Source organism: Schistocerca americana, chromosome 4 (genome assembly GCF_021461395.2).
Source record: "Schistocerca americana isolate TAMUIC-IGC-003095 chromosome 4, iqSchAmer2.1, whole genome shotgun sequence".
In the NCBI taxonomy this organism is placed as follows: Eukaryota; Metazoa; Arthropoda; class Insecta; order Orthoptera; family Acrididae; genus Schistocerca; species Schistocerca americana.
In genome coordinates, this window is record NC_060122.1 from 434,331,689 (window position 1) to 434,349,817 (window position 18,129).

The window sequence follows — 18,129 nt, forward strand, 5'->3', positions numbered from 1 at the left end:
TACATTTGTATCATGTGTACTTTGTAGATCAGGAAATCAAATTACAGATACTTGGCCGTGTGTATTGATGCCACTTGTCTTGTGTATGGTAGGAAATCATACATGTTTGCTCATACCTGTGAAAGTTCATTTTACTATGTGTTATTTACCGGTGTTTAATACTCCAACAGTCTTATATTATCCCATAGGAAAAAATCCATAGGAATGAGATCCAGTGATCGCACTTGCAATGGTATACAACCTCCCCTTCCAATCCATTGACAAGGATATCTGTTGCTCAGGTGCCCATGGGTGTAAAGATTAAAGTGTGATGGTACACCATAAAGTTGAAGCTGCATCCTCTCACGGACATCAGGCATACAGTCCAACAGATCTGTCAACACATCTCAAATGAACACTAGATAACATGCACCATTCAAGTGGGCTAGTAGAAAGTAAAGTCATGTTAGTAGATTTTCTACTGTTCCAGTCTTCAGATTGATAGAGAATTATCTTATGGTCTGAGATGAAAGGACTTCTGTCACTCTGAACATGGCTGTTGCAGCATTTGAAGACAGTATCATGTTTGAAAGAGGTCTCATCTATAAACAGTACAAACTGAATGAACACTGCAGTAGTGTTCTGGAAAATTTTGTGATAGAAATAAACCCTGAGTTCCAAGTTATTTGGCCCATTTGCTTGCACGTGTTGTTTGTGATAAAGATGTAACTGTTACTCCAGCAGTGCTCTTCACTCTGTGTTATTTGTAATATACATTTTATGATCAAGTGAAATGGTGCTGCCATTATAATAACTTCTCATCAAGTTCTCGTGTCACTTGTGTGATTCATGGTTTCAAACAATTGTTTAATATTGCCAGCCCTGAACCTAAAGCAACAATCATTGTCCTGTATACTTTCCATACATACTTGAAACTTCTTCAATTCATTATTATTAGTAAGGCCTTGAACTTAATGGTGAAGGAACATTTAAATGTAAACACCATTTTCACCATTTTAGGTCATCCTGTCTTCACATAAACGAATTTAGTCTGTATTCACTGTATGGAAACCATCAAATGAGACAGGAGTTGCTACCATGTCACAGTGATTGTCCAAGAATTTATTGATTTCACAGAATGGTCAAATAGATAGGAAAAGGGATGAGTATGGAGTAAAAGATAAGGAATTATGAAGTCGAGCTTGTAAAATAAGAAGAAACCTAAGGAAAAAGTAGCAAGAGGGGAAGAATATAGCTAAAATGCAAAAACTGGAGAAGTTGTAAAAACAAAATAAATAATAAAATAAACACTGGAAAATCCATGATGGATTATTGATAGTATTATGAAAAGGATATATTACTACTCACCACATAATGGTGATGAGTCACAGACAGGCACAAACAAAAAGACTGCTTAAAAAGTAAGCTTTTGGCCTAAATACCTTCTTCTGAATTAGACAAAACACACACATGACTGTGAGCAACAGTACAGGGAGAAGCAATGTGGGTGGTGGGGTTAGGGAGGAGGCTGGGGTGGGGAGGGAGGAGGGGCTAGGGATAGCAGGGTAGGAGTGGGGGACAGTAACGTGCTGCTTATGGGAGCATACCAGGACAAGGTGCTCCCTGCGATATATCCTATGTTCCTGTAACCCTCCTGCTCTCAACCTTCATTAGTCATTGCCCTGCACCTATCTATCCCCTTCCCTGTTCCCATTCTAGCAGTACACAGCTTTCTATTCCACCAATGCACCCAGAGTCTTTTTACTTCTCTCCTTTTCCACCCTCCTCCTCCCTCTGACCCCCACCCCCATCCCTGCCATCCATCTAACCTCTCCACTGCACCTAGCTGCTCTACCCTTTTCCCACCTCATCCCTGCATACTTCTACAAGTAGCACTTTACTGTGCACCTTCCCTACTCAGCTATCCCTCTCCCTCATCGCACCAGCCTCCTTAGTCCCATGTGTATGAGTTGTGTGTGCATGAATGTGTGTATGTTGCCTAATTCAGAAGAACGTGTTTTAGCTAAAAGCTTACTTTTTTAGCAATCTTTTTGTTGTGTTTGTCTGCAACTCAGCATCTCCACCATATGGTGAGTTGCAATCTATCCTTTTCATAATAGTGTCAAAGTTGTAAAAATGTTCTTGAGTAATAGAACCCAGTACGTTGTCCTCGATGGTGAGTGTTCATCGGGGGTGAGGGTATCATCTGGAGTGCCCCAGGGAAGTGTGGTAGGTCCACTGTTGTTTTCTGTCTACATAAATGATCTTTCGGATAGGGTGGATAGCAATGTGTGGCTGTTTGCTGATGATGCTGTGGTGTACGGGAAGGTGTCGTCTTTGAGTGACTGTAGGAGGATACAAGATGACTTGAACAGGATTTGTGATTGGTGTAAAGAATGGCAGCTAACTCTAAATATAGATAAATGTAAATTAATGCAGATGAATAGGAAAAAGAATCCTATAATGTTTGAATACTCCATTAGTAGTGTAGCGCTTGACACAGACACATCGATAAAATATTTTGGCGTAACATTGCAGAGTGATATGAAGTGGGACAAGCATGTAATGGCAGTTGTGGGGAAGGCGGATGGTCGTCTTCGGTTCGTTGGTAGAATTTTGGGAAGATGTGGTTCATCTGTGAAGGAGATCGCTTATAAAACACTAATATGACCTATTCTTGAGTACTGCTCGAGCGTTTGGGATCCCTATCAGGTCGGATTGAGGGAGGACATTGAAGCAATTCAGAGGCGGGCTGACGCAAGTGTTACGGAAATGCTTCAGGAACTCGGGTGGGAGTCTCTGGAGGAAAGGAGGCATTCTTTTCATGAATCGCTACTGAGGAAATTTAGAGATCCAGCATTTGAAGCTGACAGCAGTACAATTTTACTGCTGCCAACTTACATTTCGCAGAAAGACCACAAAGATAAGATAAGAGAGATTAGGGCTCGTACAGAGGCATATAGGCAGTCATTTTTCCCTCGTTCTGTTTGGGAGTGGAACAGGGAGAGAAGATGCTAGTTGTGGTATGAGGTACTCTCTGCCACGCACCGTATGGCGGATTGCGGAGTATGTATGTATATGTATATGTATGAATGAGTAGTAGAGGAACAGTAAATCCCAGCATAGAAGAGAGTGAGCATTTGTACAGAGCAAAAGAAGATTTACCTTAGTTTGAGAATAATTGGATGGTAGGCATCACTTATTTGTTAGAAATAGAGCATTTGTGAAACATGCAGAACAGGATGTATTGGTGTAATTGAGTAGGTTGTCAAGTTGGTGCTACATAATTTCAATTCCAACTCATATGACTAATTTATTTATTTATCATCATTTACTGTCATAAAGTTGGCATTTTTCATTTGTACAATAATAGAATATTGAAAATCTGGGTGGGAGACAAATAATGCTGTTAGTAAACACAGCCACTCGTCATTGTAAGGAAATGTTGAGAAGTTGATTGCCAAATAAACAAGAAGCTGAACATTATAATTAACTGAAATTCACAGTATATGCCTATTGACTGCTCCATAATGCTTCTGTGTGCTGAGTTGTTGCATTTACATATTTTGTGTGTGTAATTTCTGTAAATCTTTGTATGTCTACTCTTTAAGTTGCACACAGATCAGATAAACACAGATCTGAACAATGAAATTTCTCAAGCATTTTTGTTTTAGTAAGTTGTTGAATAATTGTGTTAATAGGAAAGATACGTGAGTATCTGATGAATGTTTAAATTTATTGTCAAAAATTATACTTTGGGTATCAACTTGAAGCTTGTTTTCATTACGTGGGAAAGGAAACTTATGACATAGAATAATAACTGATGTTTATTTACAGGTAAAAAATGCATGGGCTGGGTACTATGACACCAATGTAGTAGATGAAAATGGAATTGTTGGACCTCATCCATATTACCACAATCTTTATTTAGCAGCTGGATTTAGTGGCCATGGTAAGTAAATAATTAGAATAAATGCAAAAATCTTGCATTACTATTCTCGGTAACAGATAAATAAAATAACATTGTGTTGTAATAATTAGATAATACAAACCTTGACAAACACACAAAACATGAAACTCCAAAAAGTGATGTGGAGAGCAAAGAAAATGGATCCTACAGTGTTAATCCATCTATTCACATATTAATTATGACACAAAAAATGATGGAGTGAAACCATTTATAACAATTTTTTCTTCTGAAGTTGCTTCGGTCAAGAAAACCACACTTTAGTTCCTCCTGTTGATTGTTGTATGCATGAAAAAGTTGCAGGTACGGAGATAAGTGTTGGTGGGAATTGAAGGGCCACTAATGTCACTGAATGATCTTGGTGGGGTGCTTTTCTGAGTGTATATTTTACGAAAGAATTGGTGTTCTTGTAAAAGCAGATTTTTTCATAAATCTCCAGGAGAGCAGTGGGTCTTATATAACTGGAAAAACTCAAGAACTTAGACCAGTGTTTGATAACAGTCAGAGGACAAATATATATTCTCTCTCTCTCTCTCTCTCTCTCTAACTCTGAGTACCAAAAGGAACTGGAACTCACCTTTATGCCATTTTGCTTGACTTATATAGAAAGCTCTTAATACAGCTTGCTGCTACCTAGTAGTAAAGAAAGAAAAACTTATAGATCATCAGACTAGCTATTTAATTAGCCTAAAGACATCTTGAGAATAAATTCTTTTACTGTTACTGAAATATACATTTTATTGATAGTGTGTGACAAGTTAAAACTGTGGCAGACCAAGAGTAAAACTTGGGTCTCTACTTCTGTGGATAGTGTGCTGTTAATTACAGGTGTGCTATTAATTATGAGGGCTGTTCAGAAAGTATACGACTTTTATTTATAAAATCTATCTCTATTCAGATGCAGTTCTTTGACACTAATCACCTTCAGAGCAGTCCCCTTCAGCTTCTACAAACCTCTCCCATTGTTACTGCCACTGCTAGAAGAATTGCTGGAAAGCCTCTTTCAGTATGGTGTGCAACAGCTCTATCAAATTCTGCATAATGTCTTCCCTGTTCTGAAATCTGCTGCCTTTCAGAGTCTTTTTCAGTTTATGGAAAAGCCAGATGTCACTTGGTGCTAGGTCTGGGAATAGAGAGGCTGACAAATCACAGCCATCTTGTGTGTGGCCAAAAACCTCTGATTAAATGAGAACAATGAGTGGGTGCGTTATTGTGGTTGAGGTGCCAACTACCACTGCCACAAGTCCTGCCAATTTCCTCTTACTGCTTCATGAAGCTGACACACAACCTCTTGGTAGTACCCCTTATTGACATTGGTACCTTATGGGGCATACTAGTGATGGATACGCCATTGGAGTAAGAAAGGATTGTCAGCTTGACTTTCACATTGCTGTGGACCTGTCTCCCTTTTTTGGATCTCGAGGATGATAGATGCTTCCATTGTGATGACTGGAACTCTGCTTCTGGGCCACTCCCAAAAAAACAGGACTCTAGCACCAACGATCACTGTGTTAAGAAAGTTGGGATTACTGTCCACAGTATCCAGCATGTCCTGTGCGATCTCAGATTAAAGTTGTTCTACTCAGTCGTTAGCAGCTTTGGCACAAATTTTGCTGAGATCCTCCTGAGATTCAAATGTTCTGTTAAAGTGGAATGGGTAGTATACTAATTTTAACCTCATCTGCAAGTTCTTTGATCATGATTCTTATGTCATGTGTCACCAGGATCCTCACATGATCAAAGACAGCCTCATTTGCAGATGTCGAGGACCTACCTAAATGTGCTTCACTCTTCACTGATGAGCAGCCATCTTTGACGCAAGAATCACCAAGCTTAAAACAAAATTTGATGCAATAACATTGTTCCACATTTTCTGCCATTTTGCCCGCACACAATCCAGTCACTACCATATACATGTGCTCATTTGTCAAAGGCTAGCCAGTAACTGGTTGTTTAATCCATGTTTGAATGTTAATCTATCTAAAACCTACAGAAGCAGAAATTTCTGAAGGAACGATATGTCTAACAGACATTTATGACCAGGAGACTCACTAGAGTCATAAATGAGATTTTAATTAGCAAGAAACTAAACACTTGTTTGAAACCATATATAAGTTAACACATGCAGTGCATAGTCATATTTCTCAAAATAGTAGTTTATGTATTGTATGTTCTTAACTTATTTACTATCAAATTGCAAAAGGGGACTACGTACATGTACGTGTACCTGTACATCAACATCTACATACAAACTCTGCGAGCACCATATGGTGCATGGCAGACGGTACCTTGTATCACTACTGGTCATTTTGTTTCCTGTTTCACTCACAAATAAAGAGAAGGAAAAATAATTGTCTGTATACTTCCATATGACTCCTAATTTCTCTTATCTTATGTGAAATGTATGTTGGTGCAGTGGAATCATTCTACAGTTAATTTCAATGAAGCGATTAAAATACAACAGAATGGAACAGTTCACACACTTGACAAAGGCAGCATATGGATGTGTTGCATCATTTCTGGTGTGCCCACAATGCAGTAGCTTAGTATTAAAAGCCATTATCCCTATTTGTGCCATGAGCTTTTCTATTCTGCTGTATTTTAGTCACTTTATTGAAACTCCACAGTTGCAGTTTAATGATGAACAAGAGAGGAACTCATGACAACAAAAGAACTTCTATTTTTGGAAATATGACACTGTAAATACTATGTGTATTAATGTATACTGTTTCAAGAAAAATATTAAGCTTTTGGCTAGTTCATATCTTCTGTATCTGCTCTAGCTAACAACTTTCTGCATTATGTTCATTAAATGATTGTTGTTGTCCCTCCATATTGCTGGGGTGTTAAGAGCTGACAGCATATTAGGGCCAATTGTATAAACATCAGAGACTGGAGATCAGTTTTGATCTTAGTTCAGAAAATGAACCAAGTTCACAAATTTGGTGTGTTGTATAAGACTAAACTTGAACATACTGAATGAAGTTCATTGTTTATTGTAATTAACGTGAGACACATTTGGCAACACCACTACATTAGTTTTCAACATGATTAGTGCACCTTCACTGCAGTTATTAATTGTACATATCACAGTATATATTATTGAAAGTTTTGTGTTGTAAAAATAAATATAAGCAGAAGGAACTTCTCAAGCTTCTTCAAGAAACTTCTATACAGCTGAAAAATTTCAAAATAGTTGGATGTAATTGTAAAATAAATGAAAAGAAACAAAATAATTCCCAACACACATGGCTCCTGAATACAGTATGCTGCCCACGACAGCGGCCCAGACTGCTAGGAGAACAGCAAGATGTGTAGTGAGGCAGTGTGGTTTCAAAACAAAGTGCTGTAGTAAATACTTTAATAACCAGTATCATAGAGAATAAATCATTTAGCTGCTGATAATTTATGGCCATCTGGCATTGGTCGTTAAGTGGTGCGGCCAATTTAACTCTGAACACAAGCAAACTGTAGAGACTTCTCTCATTAGTTTGTTGAACATGATGAAAACATACATATAAAAGATTGTTGGCCATGGATTTAGGCACCTTTCTGTATGGGTGGAAGTTTTAGTAGTTCACATGTTATAAAGCCAACGTAATTCAGTGCAAAAGAAATGATCGACACACGGAGTGGCAGAGTATATATTTGCATTTTCTGCTTAGTTAGATTTGTCATCAACTTGTAAGTTGGTTTGACCACCACAGCAATTTACTGAGCATCGTCCTTTGGGACATGGTATATCTTGCTTTCCTCATATGTTGCAACAGACCTGCCCATCCAGATATTTGAGGACCTATTTTTAAATGTGTACTCTGTATCACAACACAACTCAGAATTTTACACTTTAACAAACACTACAAGAGATGAAAAAAAAGGATAAATGAGAAGAAAAAAAAAAACCATGAAACTGACATAGATTTGAAGCCCAGACCTTTGAATCCATAGTCCAGCACATAACCGCTGACCCTCTAAGACACAACATCAGTTAGTAGTTGGCCAGTAAATACACCTCGTGCTAATTATCTTACATGTGCTTCATATTTCTGTTCATTAATGCATGGGAAGTTGTCAAATCAGTTTAAGCACACATTTGGTACTTCAAAAATTCATATGAATCATGTAATTTCTGCTATTCAACACATAGAACTCTTTTGCAAGAAATGTTCATTCACTAATGGTTACTCTCGAACTTTACCCACTTTTACTGTTGACTGTAAGTAGTTCAAATTTCCCTGTCTTCTTCTGCCATGAAGTAGCTGTGAAATGCTTTGAATGTTTTTCATGTTAATTACAAGCTATCTCCTAGATATCATATGGAAGCAAATACTACCTGCAATCATTACTTACATTCCCAATATTCTCCTTAACTTAGTGCCCATTTCATTATTATTAAAAAAAAGGTACATTTTAAAAATGTGACACAAATTGTATTGACAAAATTTAATGGACATAAAAGTTTAACTTTGCATCATGCACTCAGGTGATCCCAAATGACTTTTTACAATTATTCTGCTGCACTGTGACTGTTCTTTTCACTTTTATGTATTTTATCAGGAAGTGCATTACTGTTTGACCACTCATGCAATGTTTCTTTGTCTTAACATGATTCACAATATCAGACTTTCCATCATGCCCAATAGTGTATTTCGATTTGCACAATGTACAGGGTGATTATAATTAAAGTTAAACTTTCAAAACGCTGTAGAAATAACACCACTGGTCAGAATGAGGTCAAATTGCAATGGAATATTATCGGGGAATGGGGAAAACGTATGGCAGAAGAAAAAAAATAGCACGAAAATTGATCAATAGATGGCACTGTATGTGTCAGAATACATAAATGAAAACACCTGTCAATCATACGACCCATTGAAGTTGGTATAAACACGCCGGGTACACGGCTTTTCCTCCTTTCATGTCTGTGACGTTTGCCATGCCTGTCTCAATGCAGGATCGCGCTCTGCTTGTAAAGCTGTATTACAAGACTAATGACTCAGCAAATGTCACTCTGCAGAAGTTCCAGACACTGAAGGGTTTAAAAAAAGGCATTGGTCTGATGACTGCTGTGGGACTGGAGAAAATGATTCGGAAATTTGAAAAGATGGGTTCTTTTGGTGTGCAACCTCATAGAGGGAGGAAACAAATTGATTCGACGTCAGTGAAAGCAGTGGCCACAGCAGTGTAGGAAGAGACGAGCGGTGGTGTGCAAATGTGTAGTGCATGGAGAATTGCCTGAACATGGACATACCCATGAGCACGGCACGTAAAATCCTGTGAAACATCCTTCTTTGCTAGCTATTCGAAATTACACATGTGCATGAATTGTTTCGTGTTGACCTGCCAGCAAGAGAGACCTCTGCTTTAGAATTTCTTGCTTGCATGGAAGTGGGCAATGATTGGCCACAGAATATTTTTTGGACAGACGAAGCCCGCTTCCATCTGACAGTATATGTCACTACACAGAATTGTTGAATATGGGCAACAGAAAATCCGCACGCAAATCAACCAGTACCACTTTATCCTGAAAAGGTCACAGCGTGGTGTGGGTTTACGGCATTGTTTATCATAGGACCATATTTTTTCGAAGATACAGGTGCTTCCGATCCTGTTCCCTGTACCGTCACTGGTAAGTCTTTTGCGCAACTGTGTCATTCCAGCTCTCCAACAGTGTGGGTGGGATCATTTTTATGCAAGATGGTGCACCTCCACACATTGCAAATCCAGTTAAGCAGCTGCTGAAGCACCATTTCGGAAATGCTAGAATTATCAGCTGCCATTTACCTACAGCCTGGCTGTCCCGATGACCTGATCATAATCCGCATGACTTCTGGCTGTGGGGCTATCTGAAAGATGTTGTGTTCAGTGTTCCGATTGCAAACTTAACTGCATTGAAGGCACACATTGTGAATGTGACCCCAGAAACATTTCGATCAGTTGTGGAACATGCTGTTTCTCTATTTCAATTTGTTGCAGGAAATGGTAGTCAGTATATTGAACATGTTTTGCACCAGTTACACAGAAATTAATAATCCTATTTTATTTGGACTGATGCTTTTTATGCGGTTTTTGGTTTCAGGACAATTAAAAACCAATATGATTGGTGCTTTTTATGCAGTTTTTGGCCTCTGGACAATTAAAAACTGATTTTTCCCATCCGATGTGATATGACCTTGCCATTGTGGATGGGCTTCTGTAACTAACAGTAGCACACTGAGTAGTGCCATTTGCTTAACATTGAACATACAGGCAATTGTTGTATGATTCATTTGTCATCTGCAGCCCACCACAATGAAATTATGACGATTACAGTGCCATTTATTGCTACATTTTGTAACTATTTAATTTTCTTCTGCCATATATTTTCCCTTTTCTCCAATAATATTCCGTTGCAATTTGACACCATTCTGACCAGTGGTGTTATTTATACAGCAGTGTGAAAGTTTAACTTTGACTATAATCGCCCTGTACATTCCACAGTTTCTTTACTGATAGTGATAAAAGTAAACCCATGTTTTATATTGCCATTGAAATTACACTCTCATTTTTGCATGATGAAACAGTGAACATTAATTGGTACTATCAATAGCGCAAAATGTTAACAGTAAATAAACAAAGATGTGAAGCAAATTGTGCAAGTCCCACTTTCTAGTGTACATAGTTGCACAATGCACAGCAAATTGCAAACCAAACATATGATAGCACAAAATACTTCTACCTGAATGTAACCTTACATATAAAAAATTATATTGAACTTCAGCAGTGTGGGAATGTTCACAACTACTTCTTTATTATTTCTTTCTTTTCAGCTTGTATATGACCACAATGAAATGTGTTCTTTTGTAGTCTCATGAGGTTGTAAAAGGACTGCAATTGAACTTGATGTGATCAACGAAATTTTGGACAATGGCAAAATAATCTCATATTTTCACTTATATAATGCAGATTTCCTAGTTTTATTTGATCCGTGTTTATCTTCTGTGCTTATTTAAAATCAGATCCTTTATACAATTGGCCTTAATAAGTTAGATATGACCAAGATATTGTTCAGTGCATAATCAACAGGACAATTTGAAGGATGACCCCGTGCATATTGATATAAACAATAAAGTGCTCAGACGGATTGATATATGAGCATTATGCATGAATATCTCAGAGATTGGGTAAAGGAAGGCCATATCTACTTATGGTTGATCAGACATTTTTGACACATCAGTGAATGTTTTAACTGGATGTGGCTCGTGCATTTTCAAGATTGTTCTTATTTTTACTTCTGCAGTGCAGCCTGTTAATGTGACTCCCTGCTGTCATAAATTTGCATTGAAAAAGCAGATATCGAAAACTGCCGTTAAGAAGCAACAGGCATTCTACAAAAACACAAATATTGAATTTAAATAGTAAAAAGGCGAGGATGAAGTAACGACAAAAGAGAAAGAATAGATTGTTACTCATGACATAGGGGAGTCAAGTCTTCGAAAGAAGCACTTGAGATAAGAATTCATGACATCCAGAAACAGATAGCGCCAGTACACTAATAACGATAATTTTTGAGAGGTGCATATGGGGCCTGAAGATGGTGCACTGAATTCCCAAAACTAGTAGCAATAATAAAATAAAATAACTTCTCAGTCTGTATGGTTGTGCACCAAATTTATTTGTTAAACATAGGGGAGGTGTTGAGTTGCAGGCAGGCACAATTGAAAAAATTGCTAGAAACATTTCAGCTTTCTATTTCTGATGAAGAAGTTTGTCCAAAAGCTGAAAAATTTCTAGCATTCTTTTTCATTGTGCCTGTCTGTGGCCCATTGCTGAGTAGTAATCTATCTTCTCCAAACACTGTATTCATTAGTTCTGTGGACAATAAAGATGCCAGAGATGCAAAAAAAGAAATTAATAGATTCTGTAAACTCCAAAAAGGACAAAATCAGATTTAAATCAATCAAGACAACTAATAGAAATGCCATTGTTGAAACAGTAGACAAAGAGGGCTGCAAGAAATTACAGGAAAAGGTGAAACAGATCAGAAATATCAAATTTGAGCCTCTGAAAAAGCACTGGCCCCTATCCCTACTCATTATGTACAGGGTTCCAACAGACATCAATAGTGAAGAGCTGAATCGAGCTAGGCATCTAACAAAAAATGAAATTATTCATGAGGCTAAGCTAAGATTTAAAAATGTGCCATAAAGGCAAGGATTCGGTACGTCATGTGTTAGAGGTGTCTCCCAGAGTCTCGCCACGGCTAATGTCTATGTGGGCTTCAGGCTGCCGAATGTCAAGTAATATTACGGAGGTCCAAATGTTTTAAATGTTGTGACCAAGGACACAAGCCTAAACCACATATGAAGCACCAGGTTTGCACTCATTGTGTTGCAGTGGAACTAAATTGCATACGAGGGACCAGGATTGCACTCAGTTTGTTATTCCATGCTCAATGAACTTCAAGTCTTCAATGGACTAGGAAAAGGATGTGCAGTGTATATGTTTCTGCTTGAACGAGTAATTCAAAGAACTGACTATGGCCATGGCTAACGAAACTATTAATTTCTTACGTGCAACACCCTCAGTACTCAGATATATGTGCCAGTACATTGGAGTAAAAACAAAAGCACATATCTCCTACTGTAGCTAGGGGCTGATGCCATTTTATAGTGAGACACAGACAATTAAAGTTATATGGACCATTCTCTGATATGTATTCAGTAGAAGAAATACCTTTTAGTGTAAGAACAGATGTATTTTGAAGACCAATATATACAGCAAGCTGGCTGCATTGAAAAGCTATTATTTCCAAGAAAGAATTGAATTCAAGGCCCTAATCTCATTGAATCAAACATCGTTCATAAGGATGATTTTTCCAGAATGAATGTGCATTAGGATAAATGAAATAGAATCATGGGCTCTCAGTGAAGAAGACTGTAAATAAATCAGATCCACACATGATACTAGATGCACAAGTGATAGGAGGAACATGATGTCACAGCCCTTACAGTCTACAACTGTCTCTTTGAGTAATGCTAACAGTGAATGTGCTCCTACATATGGTAATTCCGTATACTGAGGAACATTATGTACTGTATTGAATAGAGTAACAGGGGGTTATAACCCTACCATCACAGGCAAAATGTGCAGATACCTGTACTATAAAGGGATCGGTGTGTGGTAATGAGCATAATATACATACAATGCAAAAGTTAGGCTGCGAGTTTCCAGAGGGATTGAAATACAGGAGTGAAAGCGGTGACTAGTCATCAAGATATAAAAACTTAGTAGGTGTCTCCAGGAGTGACATAGATGCTCCAGGTTACAGTAAAGAAAAAAATTCAGAAGGAAATGACTATAATTGAAGATGATAATACACAGACAAATGACTTTTGTGGTTACCTTGAGGCTAAGATGAGATTAAGTTGTCTAGAAGATCCAGCAACATTGCACTGTGATTTCGAGTGAGGATTTGCGCATTCAAAAGATCAGTCAGTCATGTATACAGATGTAAGAGAACTGTGTAACCTCTTCTACAGGTTTTCGCCAGGAGAGGTGAAGTTTTGTGTGTAGACAGAATGTCTGTGGACTTTGTCAAAGCATATGGCAGAGAACACTTACATCCATTCCTAAAGGCACTGATATGCTTAACATGCACTAGGTATGCCTAGTATGTTATGTCTACCACAATTGAATGCTAAAATGAGCTCACTAGTAATGAACAAAATGCATAAGATCCCTAAAGAAAAGATATTGGATATATTATGCATTCAGGGGTCGTACTTTATTATTTGAAGGATACCAACTTTCCATTAACAAACTGTGGCCACAACAGCTGATAACAGGCCAATATCAGCCATTGTCATACTTAATAGATGTTTTACTGTAACCAAGATAGCTGAGATGAGTGAGCAGCATGTGGTTACCATTGAAGCAAAATATCTTTGAGTGCAGTGTGGATTATCTCAACTATTTATATGCAGTTGTTGTTGTTCTTGTGGTCTTCAGTCCTGAGACTGGTTTGATGCAGCTCTCCATGCTACTCTATCCTGTGCAAGCTTCTTCATCTCCCAGTACCTATGGCAACCTACATCCTTCTGAATGTGCTTGATGTATTCATCTCTTGGTCTCCCTCTACGATTTTTACCCTTCACGCTGCCCTCCAATACTAAATTGGTGATCCCTTGATGCCTCAGAACATGTCCTACCAATTGATCCCTTTTTCTAGTTAAGTTGTGCCACAAACTTCTCTTCTCCCCAATCCTATTCAACACCTCCTCATTAGTTATGTGATATACCCATCTAATCTTCAGCATTCTTCTGTAGCACCACATTTCGAAAGCTTCTATTCTCTTCTTGTCTAAACTATTTATCGTCCATGTTTCACTTCCATACATGGCTACACTCCATACAAATACTTTCAGAAACGACTTCCTAACACTTAAGTCAGTACTTGATGTTAACAATTTTCTCTTCTTCAGAAACGCTTTCCTTCCCATTGCCAGTCTACATTTTATATCCTCTCTACTTTGACCATCATCAGTTATTTTGCTCCCCAAATAGCAAAACTCCTTTACTACTTTAAGTGTCTCATTTCCTAATCTAATACCCTCGATATCACCCAACTTAATTCGACTACATTCCATTATCCTCTTTTTGCTTTTGTTGATGTTCATCTTATATCCTCCCTTCAAGACACTGTCCATTCCGTTCAACTGCTCTTCCAAGTCCTTTGCTGCCTCTTACAGAATTACAATGTCATTGGCGAACCTCAAAGTTTTTATTTCTTCTCCATGGATTTTAATATCTACTCCGAACTTTTCTTTTGTTTCGTTCACTGCTTGCTCAATATACAGATTGAATAACATTGGGGGGAGGCTACAACCCTGTCTCACTCCCTTCCCAACCACTGCTTCCCTTTCATGCACCTCAACTCTTATAACCGCCATTTGGTTTCTATACAAATTGTAAATAGCCTTTCGCTCCCTATATTTTACCCCTGCCACCTTCAGAATTTGAAAGAGAGTATTCCAGTTAAGATTGTCAAAAGCTTTCTCTAAGTCTACAAATGCTAGAAACATAGGTTTGCCTTTACTTAATCTAGCTTCTGAGATAAGCCGTAGGGTCAGTATTGCCTCACATGTTCCAATATTTCTACGGAATCCAAACTGATCTTCCCAAAGGTAGGCTTCTACTAGTTTTTCCATTCGTCTGTAAAGAATTTGCGTTAGTATTTTGCAGCCATGACTTATTAAACTGATTGTTCGGTAATTTTCACATCTGTCAACACCTGCTTTCTTTGGGATTGGAATTATTATATTCTTCTTGAAGTCTGAGGGTATTTCGCCTGTCTCATACATCTTGCTCATCAGATGGTAGAGTTTTGTGAGGACTGGCTCTCCCAAGGCCGTCAGTAGTTCTAATGGAATGTTGTCTACTCCCGGGACCTTGTTTCGCGCAGTATCATATCTCCCATTTCATTTTCATCTACATCGTCTTCCATTTCCATAATATTGTCCTCAAGTACATTGCCCTTGTATAGACCCTCTATATACTCCTTCCACCTTTCTGCTTTCCCTTCTTTGCTTAGAACTGGGTTTCCATCTGAGCTCTTGATATTCATACAAGTGGTTCTCTTTTCTCCAAAGGACTCTTTAATTTTCCTGTAGACAGTATCTATCTTACTCCTAGTGTGTTAAGCCTCTACATCCTTACATTTATCCTCTAGCCATCCCTGCTTAGCCATTTTGCACTTCCTGTCGATCTCATTTTTGAGACGTTTGTATTCCTTTTTGCCTGCTTCGTTTACTGTATTTTTATATTTTCTCCTTTCATCAATTAAATTCACTATTTCTTCTGTTACCCAAGGATTTCTACTAGCCCTCATCTTTTTACCTACTTGATCCTCTGCTGCCTTCACTACTTCATCCCTCAAAGCTACCCATTCTTCTTCTACTGTATTTCTTTCCCCCATTCCTGCCATTTGTTCCCTTACGCTCTCCCTGAAACTCTGTACAACCTCTGGTTTAGTCAGTTTATCCAGGTCCCATCTCCTTAAATTCCCACTTTTTTGCAGTTTCTTCAGTTTTAATCTACAGTTCATAACCAATAGATTGTGGTCAGAATCCACATCTGCCCCTGGAAATGTCTTACAATTTAAAACCTGGTTCCTAAATCTCTGTCTTACCATTATATAATCTATCTGAAATCTGTCAGTATCTCCAGGCTTCTTCCATGTATGCAACCTTCTTTTATGATTCTTGAACCAAGTGTTAGTTATGTTTAAGTTGTGCTCTGTGCAAAATTCTACCAGGCGGTTTCCTCTTTCATTTCTTACCCCCAATCCATATTTACCTACTATGTTTCCTTCTCTCCCTTTTCCAACTACCGAATTCCAATCACCCATGACTGTTAAATTATCGTATCCCTTCACTATCTGAATAATTTCTTTTATTTCATCATACATAAAAAAAGTATTACAGCATATGCTTATAAAGTAAAGTCAGTAGTAAACTTCAGTAATAATGCAGTTCTCATTCTGGCAGCTGATGTAAATGCAAAGTAAAGCCTATGGCGATGTACTGTCTCTTATGAGAGAGGAATGTCGCTGCTGGAGGCTCTAGAGGAGACAAATCTAAAAGTTCTGAATGTTGGTGGACAGCACACTACACACAAAGGAAGAGTAGGAGTGGCCACTTATATAGCTGTAACAACTGCCACCAGAGCAGCAGCATTGAGAGTCACAGGGTGGTAGGAGCTTCAGTACTTAACTTCGAATGACCACAGTGTGATTGAATGTATGCTAGAATGTGCCAATAATAATAATATTAGGGTATCGATTAGAGTACAGTTGATAAAGCTCGGTAAAGCTCAATCTTCATAAAGCAGAACGGGAAGAAGTTGGTACCATTGTTGCTGCTCATGTGAGATCAATACTTCTGCTCGTTAACTTGGGTGCACAGCTACTTACAGTGTACATTTGAAAGGTTGAAGAACTCTACATTCCTAAGAAAAGAGTTGGTAACTAGCTAAAGCACCATGGAATATAGAGCTTATGTGCTTAAGATTGTGGCTTGGCGACACAAGGAGTATGTACCAATGTTAAGTAGGACAGGAGGAAAGTAGAATATTACACCTGTACAGAAGAGCTAGACAAGAGTTTAAAACAGTGTTGCCAAAAACAAAATGGACTCGCTGGGAAAAATAAATGAGGAGAGCAATGCATAGGGGCAGTTGTATAGGTTTATTATGAAGAAAGTTAGAGGTCCAACAATTTTGTCCACAATCAGAAGATGAGATGGGAAAATGGCAATGGGTTGGAGGGACTCAGCAGCATGTCTTTTTGGTTACCTTTTACATAATGGCAACTCTAACACTGATAATAATTATTATGTAAAGTTCAGAAAAGCCTTGGAGCTGTATTATGAGAAACTAACTGTAGTAACACCTTTTGTGGTGGAGGAGGTAGCAGCTGTGATCATGAAATTAAAGAACAATAAGATGCGGTCCAGATGGAATATACCCTGAAGCTATAAAGAAAACTGGATCACTTAGTGCTGAACTTATCCTATCTCTTCAATTAAGCTTTAGTACAGGGAGAAATTCCCACAATCAGGCTAGTGCCACTACCCATAACACTAAGCAGGGTACAGATAAGGGCCCAAGTGTTCCCATTAGCTACCCATTAGGTTAGAGAATCCCCTCCCTAGGCCCGACAAGACGCCTCCTGAGACGCAGCAAGGTAGGAGTAGGCAAAATGCAACAGGGAATGACAATATTAATGTGCTAATAGTAAACTGCAGGAGCGTCTACAGAAAGGTCCCAGAACTGCTCTCATTAATAAACAGTCACAGCGCCCATATAGTACTAGGGACAGAAAGTTGGCTGAAACCAGATGTAAATAGTAATGAAATCCTAAAATCAGATTGGAATGTATACCGCAGAGACAGGCTGGACAGTGAAGGGGGAGGCGTGTTTATAGCGATAAGAAGTGCAATAGTATCGAAGGAAATTGACGGAGATCCGAAATGTGAAATGATTTGGGTGAAGGTCACGGTTAAAGCAGGCTCAGACATGGTAATTTGATGTCTCTATAGGCCCCCTGGCTCAGCAGCTGTTGTGGCTGAGCACCTGAAGGATAATTTGGAAAATATTTCGAGTAGATTTCCCCACCATGTTATAGTTCTGGGTGGAGATTTTAA

At 38.4% G+C, this 18,129-nt stretch overlaps 1 protein-coding gene across 1 annotated transcript in view; it reads left to right on the plus strand.

The window, feature by feature from the left end:
* The window catches only part of LOC124612641 (FAD-dependent oxidoreductase domain-containing protein 1-like), a 105,299-nt gene that overhangs the window by 67,782 nt on the left and 19,388 nt on the right, over positions 1 to 18,129 (plus strand). The window contains exon 8 of the mRNA XM_047140941.1: positions 3,817 to 3,931. Coding sequence (XP_046996897.1) covers positions 3,817 to 3,931 — 115 coding nt within the window. The remainder of the gene's footprint in view (positions 1 to 3,816; positions 3,932 to 18,129) is intronic.